This window comes from Sarcophilus harrisii, chromosome 1, assembly GCF_902635505.1.
Source record: "Sarcophilus harrisii chromosome 1, mSarHar1.11, whole genome shotgun sequence".
Taxonomy (NCBI): domain Eukaryota; kingdom Metazoa; phylum Chordata; class Mammalia; order Dasyuromorphia; family Dasyuridae; genus Sarcophilus; species Sarcophilus harrisii.
In genome coordinates this window covers 697,863,695-697,874,783 of record NC_045426.1, presented here as the reverse complement: position 1 = coordinate 697,874,783, position 11,089 = coordinate 697,863,695, and the positions used below count along the sequence as shown (strand labels likewise).

At 48.6% G+C, this 11,089-nt stretch overlaps 1 protein-coding gene across 1 annotated transcript; it reads right to left on the bottom strand.

Moving 5' to 3' along the window:
• Positions 1 to 204: 204 nt before the first annotated feature.
• Positions 205 to 9,276, bottom strand: PRKAB1 (protein kinase AMP-activated non-catalytic subunit beta 1). The gene is made up of 7 exons (XM_003761182.4): positions 9,119 to 9,276; positions 8,429 to 8,596; positions 5,343 to 5,506; positions 4,270 to 4,363; positions 3,889 to 4,003; positions 1,954 to 2,087; positions 205 to 829 (listed from the first exon to the last, which is right to left on the bottom strand). Exons 2-7 carry the CDS (start codon positions 8,585 to 8,587, stop codon positions 683 to 685), a joined length of 813 nt encoding a protein of 270 aa, XP_003761230.1. The 5' UTR covers positions 8,588 to 8,596; positions 9,119 to 9,276; the 3' UTR covers positions 205 to 682.
• Positions 9,277 to 11,089: the final 1,813 nt, after the last annotated feature.

Genomic DNA, 11,089 nt, shown 5'->3' with positions numbered 1-11,089 from the left:
CAGCTAAGGGGATAACTCGGCAAACAGGTCCCCTGTCGCCGCACCCTACAACAAGCAATGACCCCATCAGGGCACTGGCTGGCCCTCTAGGCAGCCTGGCCCCTGTGAGATGACCAGAGGGTTGCACCAGGGGTCCCTGAGGGGCCCCATGATCCACACCCAAATGCTGGTGATTAAGAAAAGAAAATGCCTTAGAAGCCTGCGTCATTGCATCTCTACTATATACATTCCCATCTGCAATAATTTTGGATTAAAAACACAGCATACTCAGTGTGCGTGAGGGCCAGGGCCGGAGCTTCCTGTCGTGCCCACGGACACCCATCCTGAGACACAGAGCAGCCCGCCCCCGTGATCGGGGCTTACTGATGATGCTTTGGGGGGACGCGTGCCTGCAACGGAGCACACACGTTTCCTCACGCTTCGGGCTGCGGTCGGTCTTCCGTGCCTTCCTTACGCCCTCCCCTCAAGGGAAATGCCAGGTTTTGTGGTCAGTCAGTGGCCATGGTGAGCGGGCCGGCTCCTCAGGAGCTGCCCTGCCAGAAGATCTTCAAGCAGGGTGGGGGGGAAATGTCCTAGAAAAGTGTGGGATGATTCCTTGGGGGGCAGTTCCTGGGGCGGGAAGCTGTGGATGGGTCGGGTGGTGCTGCGCCGTCGCTCCCAGCGCGGCGGCCTCCTGGGGGCTTCATATCGGCTTGTACAGCAAAGTGGTGACGTACTTCTTCTTGTAGCGGTGGGTGGCGCTGAGCACCATCACGCCGTCCTTGATGGAGAGGGCGTACAGGTGGTTCAGCATGACGTGGTTGGGCTCGGGCAGTAGAGCGGGGTCACACTGGGAATGCAAGGGGGAGAGTCACATTAGGCCTGCTTCCTCCTCCTCCTCCTCCTCCTCATGAATAAAGAGGGAAGAGGAAGAGAAGGAGGATAGAGCAGAGGAGAGATAATGGGTGAATGGGAGAGAAGAGAGAAAGAAGAGGGAAAGAGAGACAGACAGAGAAAGATGAAAGAGAGAGAGAAGGGGAGAGAGAGAGCGAGCTGGAAACTTCTTTACAAGATCCCCCGATCCCTTTTTGTGAGGCATTCGGGGTTAAGTGAGTTGCCTACAGTCAACACAGTCAGGAAGTGTCAAATGTCTGAGGCCAGATTTGAACTCAGGTCCTCCTGAATCCAGGGCTGGCGCTCTTTCCACCGCGCCACCTCCTTGCCCCTTAAAGGGTCTCTTAAATGACATAAGTGTCTTATTCAGAAAAGCAGTCGGCTGCAAGGCCAGCACTTATAGGTTTTTTGGGTCACAGATGTCACGGGGGTAGGACACAGCACGGGCTGGCTTCTGCCCTCTCATAGCTATCGGCACAACAACCAGCACCGAGTTTTTGGCCCGGGCGTGCCGTGGCCACTCTCGGCTTTCCTTCAAGGAAAAAGCATGGCAATGCTGGCCTCCCACCTGGGGCAAAAGCAGATTTTCAGGCCATCAGGGAAGAATTTTAGGGGAAGGTGAGAAATCAAAGAAATCAACCTGCTCCTTCCTACCAGGGGCATTTCTGGTCAACAAAACCCTGGCTTCTCGATGCTCTATTTGGAAGATGCCGTGCTAAGTGCCCAGAGTAGTCCTGGACGGGTCCGAGCAGTCATATTCCATGAGACAGACTGAGCTATATCACTAAACTGGTACCACATCTTCCCCCCTGAAGAGTTGTCTTCATATACAAGGTCCCTTAAGTGTTGATGAGCTGGGGGACAAGTTTGTTTTCTTGGTGAGGGGAGTGGGCAGAGGAAAGGCAAAGCTTTTCCTGACACTAAGACCCTTCTGGTTTCAGGGCCGTGGGCACAACTTATTCGAAATACTAAAAGGTCAAGTCATTTCCACACAAACACACAAAAAGGGAGTTACCTTGCAAAATGGAAACAAGAAAAGATTAGATGAGGAAAAGAAGTGGAATTAAGTTCTGTGCTCACCGAGATGCCAGTGTCCTTATTCAGGATGACCTGGAGCAGGTGTGGGGGAAGAATGGGGGGGCTTTTGAAACGTTCCTCTGGCTTACAAGTATAGGGCTCCTGATGGTAGGGTCCTGGCGGCGAACTCGACAGCTCTGCCAGGAAGAACGGCATAAAAAGACATTTAATAGAAGCAGCTGATATTTATGAGAAAAGCTCATCTAACCCATGGCTACTTTGGGTGGTTTGGGTCTCTATGTCACAAACTAAAAGGGAATGACCATGAGAAAGCCCTTTAGACCTTGGTTAAGGAATTGGCACAAGTTTCAGAAGTGGCCGCCGAGGTCCCCAACACTGGGGCACGGTCAGGACCAGGTAGCTGCTGCCCTTCACCACTCGTGCGGATCATGACCTGGATTCTTTCCAGGGAGCACCAGGAAACCCTCTGGTGAGACTGGACAGAACAAAGAAGGAAAACGCAAGCCGGAGGTGCCACACCAAGGTGGCCAGAACTGCCAGGGTGTTAAAAAAAACTTTTTTCTACAGAAAATTTTATGGAAAGCTGCCTTTTGTTCTTGTTTTCAATGTTGTTCTAGTTGTTCTAGTATAATCTGGATACCTGCTGGCCCTCCAGAGTGAGGCAGGCGGCCCGGGCTGGGCTGGGTGACCTCTGAGGCCCTCCCTTCCCCCGCCGGAGAAGGCACCTCATTGGGGGATGGAGCTGAGGCCTCCTCCCCACCACCCTTACGGCTCCAAGAGGTCGTGCACGACTGAGCGCGACTTTTGCCCCACTGACTACCGGGTGTCAGGCTGGCTTCGGAACCCTCATCCTCCGTGTTAGGAGAGCACCAAGCCCAGGGCGTTCACGGCCTCAGGAGCCTGCCTAACCACTGTCAGTGCTAACAAAGGCATTCAGTGGAGAAAGCTGAGCGGAACAGAAGAGACAGCTGGGAACCCGTGAGATTTATTTTGTTCAACACTGGCTAAGGTATATATTTTCCCAGAAGGCAATCAATATTGAGAATATCTCACTGGAGGGAAGGCCTTTTAAATTATGCTTCTTAGGTAGAGGGGGCAGATTTAGGGGAACCACTCCACAGAAATCAGAGCAAGCAGGAGGCTATTTGCATACTCAGAAATCAGAAGCAGCCATTTCTATTTTAGTCATAAATGCCTTCCTACCTGGATAGTTGCTATTTTTTAGGCTTCCAAGTTCTGTTTAAAATCACACTAATCAGCCACACACTCTCACCAGAGACCACTGCAATTTTCAAATTCAATAAAAATAACAGGAGCCCATGATGACAGATCCTAATGATTATGATTCATCCAATGCATAAGAGTTAAACACAACCCAAACTTCCTCCTAGGGAGAGAGGTTGCTGGAAAAAGCTAGCTCAGTAAGTGATCCCCATAATTGGCTAAAACCCCCATGCAGGGAGGAGAGAGGCAGTTTGTGTAAAGATTCAATTACAAACACACCTCTAAGCCTGAACTATGGATTCTATTTGTGTTCCTTGGTTAATTGGCCACCTATGAAGAGAATCTAGAATGCTGCCCACAAGCCGTTTCCATGCAAGCAATCTCCTAGGCACATCTCAGAGTCGTCACAAGAGGAGAGAAATGACAGTGTATCAGCAGTAACACTGGTGTGACAAGCAAAGGAGGCAAATTTTGTTTTTTGAGCTTAATGCTCACCTGATTCTAGGAGCCATTTCACTTCCCTGGACCTTAGTTAAAGACCAGACATGGGCCCCAAAGCCCTTGTCAGCTCTGCACCCTAAGATCACAGACAAAATCACCATCAACCAAACCAGGTGCATTCAATGTTCCCCGCACGTGGGCACTGACCCAGGAGTCAGGCCAAAGAACAAGCCAGACGGCCCTCCGCTGCATGGCAGCGCCCTCGAGCTCCCCCCTCCACATAGGGGATAGAAAAGAGCTGGGGGTTCCTACCGGACACGTCGGAGCACTTTTGGGAATCCACCATTAAAGCGTCAAACACTTCAAAGTCAGTTTTCTTCACCTGAATGACGTTGTTAACCGTGCCAAGCTGGCTGGTCACTACTGGCTGGGAAGAGAGAGATGGGGAGAAATCACAATGTGGAAGGTCTCCTGCTGTAGAGGGCGAGGAATCCTGGTGTGTGCCCTCGTCTGCTGGCTAAACGGACGGTTGTCTTAATGCACAAACAGCGTCAATCGGCACTGTGGCCCGGCTCAGCCAATGGGAGAAGCCTTGGCCCAGGGGGCTGAGGACCGAGGGCCTGGTGTGTGCCAGCCTACAGGGAAAGGTCTGGTTTTCTGACTGATCTCAAGGAGAGAAGAAGGAAGCCGTACCTCAGAGGGGTCGTAGGTCCACTGGCCATCCACAAAGAACTTGTACTGATGTTCTCCTTCTGGCAAATCCAGGATTGCTACAAAGTTGTTGTGGCTGTAATGTCAAAGGAAGCAAATGATTGGGTTGGCTCGGCCCTTGGTGTTCCCCCACTGGTAAGAAGAAAATATTTTCCGTGGCTTCACTGAACTACCCATCCAAAAGAGAGGAAGCTCCGCTGCAGCGGGACGGCAATTTTAGACACTCAAGACAATTCAGTCCAACGTTCACAGATGGGAGCTGCGGGAGCCAGCCAACGCCATTCCTAACCCACAGATACCAGGAATCAGATTCCTTAAGTTTTGTACTTCCTTCCCCCAAAGGGGATGCTGCCAGACTCCAGGATCTGTCTTCTACATCTGCACTAAATGCAGCGAGGGTGCAGAGTGCCGAAGAAAGCCACACAAGGGACCGTGCTCCCCCTGGAGAGCCAGATGTCCCAAGTGGAGGGGACAGGGTGGGATTCGTGGCCAGTTTGGTTTGAAGAGGAAGCAGCACGATATTAGGGAACAGATTAGGAAAAAAGTCTGTACCAACAGACTGTTTTCACTCTATTCTCTCAAGAGCACATGGGAACTCTTCTGGCGTGAGTCTGGCTGGGCCGACCACCATTATTTTCTGCTGCCCTCCTGGAGCCTGTGGTTCCCATTGGAAGACATTTTTAATACACAGCTGATGTCAGAATCTATTGGGTCAGTCCAGCCACACAAAAGCTTTCTTGTATCCTTGCCAATGACTACTCTTTACCCTTTCCCCCTTTTCTAGGAGTCGTCCTAATTGAAAAGTTTAAGTTCCAATATCCAAGCGAAAGACGTTATAATTGTTTAAGGACAGGAAGTTTTATTCTAACACAAAGAGATTATTCCTAAGAACAGTTGGCTGGACCCCAGAAATCTGGGTGTGACTTTCTGAATTGCCCCACAAGCTATTTTCCTGTTCATATCTTTAGCCAAAGCTGTCATTTATAGAGTTTCATCCAAAAAGATAAGTGCATCGACTTCTCATACAATTCAAACAGAAAAACTGCCTAGAATACCTTCTTGTGAGGGGGAGTTTCGTCCAGTTATTGAAGGATCCAGATAAGTAAACCTCTTTTCCTCCCCCTGTCCAGCGAAACACAGTCGGACGAGCCTGAGTGGGAGCTCTGTCATTCACTTCTAGATCATGCTGCCATGCAAGGAACTCTTCCTTTTCGGGAGCCTAGAAGCACAGCAATTTAGAGCTTGCTAAGTCCCCTACCAAAAGCAGTAACATTAAGTGAAGAGAGTTTTCTCTAATTTTTTTTTTTTTTAGGGGAAAGCGTCTAGTCCCAAGACTGGTTTAATTATTGCCAATTTACTATCCTAAGAGAGTTTTATGAGACACAGATTTATCAATAACTAAAGTCATCAACTCATAAAAAAAAGTTCTGGTTATTCCCAAGAAAGAATTTAAAGTCAAAAGGTTCAGAAAATTTTTGAGTCACCAAAGGGTAGATAAAAGTTAAAAAAAAAAAAAAAAAAAGCCAAGACAACCATTTTAAACTATTTTAATCAAGTAACCAACAACTGCTTTTCCATCTCTTCCATTGGACTGGCAGCAGGCCAGAGTTTGAAACAGCAGAAATTTCCAATTTTTTGGTGGGGGGGGAGGGAAGGGGAGGAATGTGCTCAGAGTGCTCCCAAAGAAATCAGTTATCCATCCTTGCTAAATGAGGAGGTACCTTTGGCTTACAGTTATTTTGATAGAGATTGCTGACTTCTAATTAAGACTTAAAACAATTTTTAAAAAAGAATAGAAACACTTCTTTAGATTGAGCAACTGCTAAATTAGTTTAGTACAATAAGACTCAATGGGAGTGAAGTGGCACCATACAGAGCACTGGGCTTGCAGTCAGGAAAACCGGAGTTCAAATCTTGCCCCAGATACTTACCTGCTGGGTGACCCTGGGCAAGTTACTTTACTCATTTGCCTCAGTTTCCTCTCCTGTAAAATGAGCTGGAGAAGGAAATGGCAAACCACTCCAGCATCTTTGTCAAGAAAACTGAAAATGGAGTCATGAAGAGCTGGAGGTGACTGAAAATATTAAACTATTAAATGCACAGAACTTTGTTCCACTTAAAAAAAAATCAAAAACATTTTCATGTCTCTTTCTCTCTACTTCTAGTACTATTAGATATTGAAGCTATTGAGACATTGCTTTTAAATGGCTTATTTTCCCTTTCTTCCACTGGAATTAGAGTGAATTTAGCAAGTTCCAGGGGGCCAAAGGTCAGGGAGATCTGGTACCAGAAGACCCACGGTTCTACCCTTGCCCCTAAGGCTTTCCAGGTGTTTGACCACGGACAAGTAATGAACTTTTTAAAGCCCAGTTCCCTAATATGCAAAATGGAGAAATAGACCTGGTTTATTCCTCTCTCAAAGCGTTATTGTGAGACTATTGGCATTTGGCACATTGGAAACCTTCACCTGCTATGTAAATGTCAAATTCAAAAAGACAGATTTAATACTAAGATAAGCAGACTCCAAGCCAGGCAATGTGGAAATAAAGCGATTACCCAGCCCGGTAACCAAGAAAAGTACAAGGCCGAGATGGGAAGGAAGAGGAAGGAATCCTCCAACTCCTAAGAGGCAGGTGATAGGGTTTTGTTTTAACATTCATAGAGGAGAAAGTTCAAGTTTAGTAGCACATTTCTACTATCATCCCACTGGTAAATGGACCTAGAACCTGGATCTTCTTTCAGGACCAATGTTCTTTCCATTGTTGCTACACAGCCTCTTCCCAATGGGTCGAGAATAATTAGGGCATGAGAAGGGCACAGAGATAGTCCAATGTCAGTAGATGTCAAAGTCAGCATACTAAAATTGTCTCCCTTCCCCGGCTCACTTCCCCACAAGCTCCCTTGTACTGTATGATAAGAGCTGTTAGTTTCTTAAGATATACTAGGTTCAGTATCAGTTGCCAAAGCCACAGAATGTCACCATCACCTTGAAGATGTCACGGCAATGGAAAATAGGAGAGCAGAGTTGGCAGGGAATGACTTTGAACAAGGGCATAAAGAGGCACTTTGTTTAGTCTTTGAAAAAAGCTGGGAGCTCAGAACTCTGAATGAAAAAAAAACTATATGAAGAAAGATTACCCTTGCCTCTTTGCAAAACAATTCATTTTTCTTGGTTCTATTTTATAGAAAAAATTTTAAAAGTTTTATTTTGAACTAAACAAACAGAATGGGCATACGTATACACATATGCAATTTATATACAAATGTTATATCTATATTACAAATGTATACATATAGTACAAAAAGAGGGCTGACTGTAAATGAAATTGCTTAGAGCTTGCTTTCAAGTACACAACAAAATCTACTTGGTAGCCTCAAAATCCCTCTCCTCTGTTTTTTCTCTCCCACGAACAAAAAAGACACCTCCATGCCCTTTCTTTCTTTTAAGAGTAAAAAGGTTTTCAAAAAGTAGTACTAAGTCTGATAAGCCTGTCACTTGCCTTAAACAGCGAGACTAATCGCTAAGACCTAAAGCCAACACAGGGCCCCATTTGGCAAGAAGCAGCCTGGGCTGGGAAACTACTATTACAGAAGAGCAGCCCAAGGATACAAAGTACCAGCCCAGGATTACAAAGTAGCCGTCCAGGGGCTGCAAAGCAGCAGACAAGGACACAAAGTAGCAGCCAAAGGATACAAACTAGCAGCCCAGGGACCAGGAAAGCCGCAGCACAGGGACACAAAGTAACAGCCCAAGGATACAAAGTATCAGCCCAGGGACCAGGAAAAAGCCCAGCACAGGGACACAAAGTACCAGCCCAGGATTACAAAGTAGCAGTCCAGGGGATGCAAAAGCAACAGACAAGGACACAAAGTGGCAGCCAAACGATACAAAGTATCAGCGCAGGGACCAGGAAAGCCGCAGCCCAGGGACACAAAGTAGCAGCTCAAGGATACAAAGTATCAACCCAGGATTACAAGAAGTAGCAGCCCAGGCACACAAAGTAACAGCACGGGGACAGCAAAAGCAGGCAGCCCAAGAACACAAAGTAGTGGCCCAGGGAGCAGGCGAGCTTGACTATCCGGGAGCTGTCCGGTCCCTCCTGGGGTCTCGGGAGTAACACACACTTCCTCAGGCCGGTACCTTGATATCCTCCGAGTGGAAGAGGTCCGCATCCTCGGGGCTATCCATCAGGATCTTGGGCCTGTCCCCATCCTTGGTTCCCCCCGTGCTGTCCCTGCGGGGGGTCTTGTGCCCCCCCTGGCGCTCCATGCCAGCCCGCTCGCTGCTTGTATTGCCCATGATGACGGTCTGTGGGGACACGAGGGACACCTGTACACGCTAGTGGCGAGGCTGGGAGGGAGGGAGACCTGACCCACGAGGGGATCCCAACATTAGCAGGACGGGGACTATGGGGGCGCCCAGATATTGTCTGGGATTTGGGGCGGGACGGGAGACCCGACCCACCCTGGTCCCCCCGCTGGACATCACCCTACAGGGGATACCGACACACCATCCTCTCTGGAGAACCCCAGCACTAGCGAGACAGAAGGAGGGCTCACACGCAGGGGACAAGCGCATCCACCAATGCAGAAAGGAGATGGGGGCTCCCAACACTGACAAGTCACAAGTGGGGAGGGTGAGGCGGCGTCCTAACACTGGCTGGGGAGCGGGAGGACGGGCTGGTCACACTAGAGAACCTGACACTCACGCGCGTATCCCACCCAAAGTGATGGGAGCTGCACCCTCACACTGACAGGGGCACACACACGCGGCGGAGGGAGGGGAGGGCCGCGGGCACCGGGACCTTAGCTTCCTCCTCTGGTTCCTTACCTGCTGCTGCTGCTGCTGCTGCTGCTGTTGCTGTTGCAGTTGCTGTTGCAGTTGCTGTTGCTGCCGCTCCTGCTGCCGCCGCTATAACGGAAAAACCCCCCGCCAAGCTACGAGGAGACGACTTCTTCCCGTTGGGCAATTTCCGCTTCCGGTCTCTTTTCTGCCAGTCCTCCAAGTCACAGAGAACTATAGAGGCGGAGAGCTCGCAACGGCCAGCGAGTCGCCACTTCCGTTTCCGGCGGTTGCGGCTAAGGTGGGGTACCAGGGAGAAGCGTATGCAGAGCAAGAATACTTCTGCTTCCGTTTTGGGGAAGACCGGGGAGCTTAATGAGGGAGGGAAAAGGGGCGTGGCAAAGGGTGAGGTTCCCTGTCAGGCCTGCGCAGTGCTGCAGTCCAGAGGCGGGGCGGGGGGGAAGACTGGGGAGAAGGAGACTGAAGGGAGGGCGAGGAAGGGGGAGGAGGAAGGGGGCCTCTCAGAGCCAGGTTCTGAGCCTGCGCAGAGATACCCTGTCGCGGGCCATTACCCAGATGCATGTCACGTTTCTTCAAAGCGCGCTAGGTGGCGCTGCGCGTAGGGCTTTGGACTGGAAATTGGCACAGTTATAAGTTCGAGTCCACCCTCAGACCCAGGAAGGGTGACCGTGGGCAAAACTCAGTTTATCCATCTGTGAAAATGTCTTTCTCCTAGAGTTGTTGGAGGATCACAACCTGATAATAGCAAACTTGAAAGCTTTATTTTAATGCTAGCACGTAATAAATCTCTAAGCCTCAGTTTATCCATCCGTGAAAAGATCTTTCTCCAAGAATAAATGGAAGAGGATCCATCTAATAATAGCAAACTTGAAAGCTCTGTTTTAATGTTTACACTTAATGAAGCGCTGTCCTCCCCAGATTTGCAGAGGAAGCTGTAGTACAACTTCTATTTGATTTATTTCTACTTTCCCCTTTTCTAGGAAAAAATAGAAAACAAATCACAAGAAGCTGCTTAGTTTTCACCTCTGCAATAATGAAGATATTTGGGTTGACTAAATGACTTTCAAGATCCCTTCCTCATCTAAAGCTGACCGTGTCAATCCCTTTCAGGGGAGTCACTAAGCATGAGCCACTCCTTGGCTTTATTTAAAATATTCCTACCCTTTTCCACAGTCCCAATGACTCAGATAGTGTGAGAAAAACCAGATCCCCTTCTTTAGGAATCAGCCCACTCCCTCAGGCCCGAATTTGGAACTCTAAATGAACCCTTTGGTGTAATGCCAGAGAAACTGAGCAAGAGAGAGATTAGAGAATATTGAATAATTTACTAACTGGAGAGATCAGTTGGATCCATGGTTTGGTCCCAGGGCTGAATGAGACGATCATCTCCAAGAATCCAGCAATCAGAGTTCTCAAAGACAGGTGGCTCAGACACAGGGGATAGACTGAGGCAGGGGCGGAGTCAGGATGCTGAGAGCAGGAAGGGGACTCTGACAGGGTGGGGTGAGCCTCCAGAGAGGGGGATGACATAATAGGGGGAAGCACCCGGGACATGGGGAAAGGCATTTTATCTGACATTCCGACTGCTTGGAATGGGGAGCAGCATTCTGATATTCTAAAACATAAAATCTATTATCTTTATCAAGTATTCTGATAAAGAGGGAGGGGAGGTTTTGTAGAACTGAGAAGCAGGGAAACCGAGGCAAGACTAAGTCAGGATAATTAGGGAAACTGAGTCAGGACAATAAAAGAGAACTGTGGTGTAACATATGGAAGAGTCATGGGTTGGGTTAACGTAAGTATCTTAGCACTTCATGCCTTCAGATTCCCAAAGCAGCAGCTCTGTCCTACTTGAAACAGTGGCACCCTTTTTAGGCCAAACCCGGGCTAAAGTGGACCAGGCTCATCTCTAGAGAAGGGTGGAGGGATTTTGGAAGTCATCCAGGCCAATGACCTCTAACCTGTGGACTCTTAGACTTTCAGTTCTGCAAAATACAT

Bases quoted from the DNA above. Each gene is read 5' to 3' on its own strand.
- PRKAB1 (XM_003761182.4), bottom strand. From the start codon at position 8,587: ATGGGCAATACAAGCAGCGAGCGGGCTGGCATGGAGCGCCAGGGGGGG. The intron at 5,507-8,428 runs GTACCGGCCTGA...CTGTGCTTCTAG, and splicing joins TCCACTCGGAGGATATCAAG to GCTCCCGAAAAGGAAGAGTT. The intron at 4,004-4,269 runs GTACGGCTTCCT...CTCTCTTCCCAG, and splicing joins GGACCTACGACCCCTCTGAG to CCAGTAGTGACCAGCCAGCT.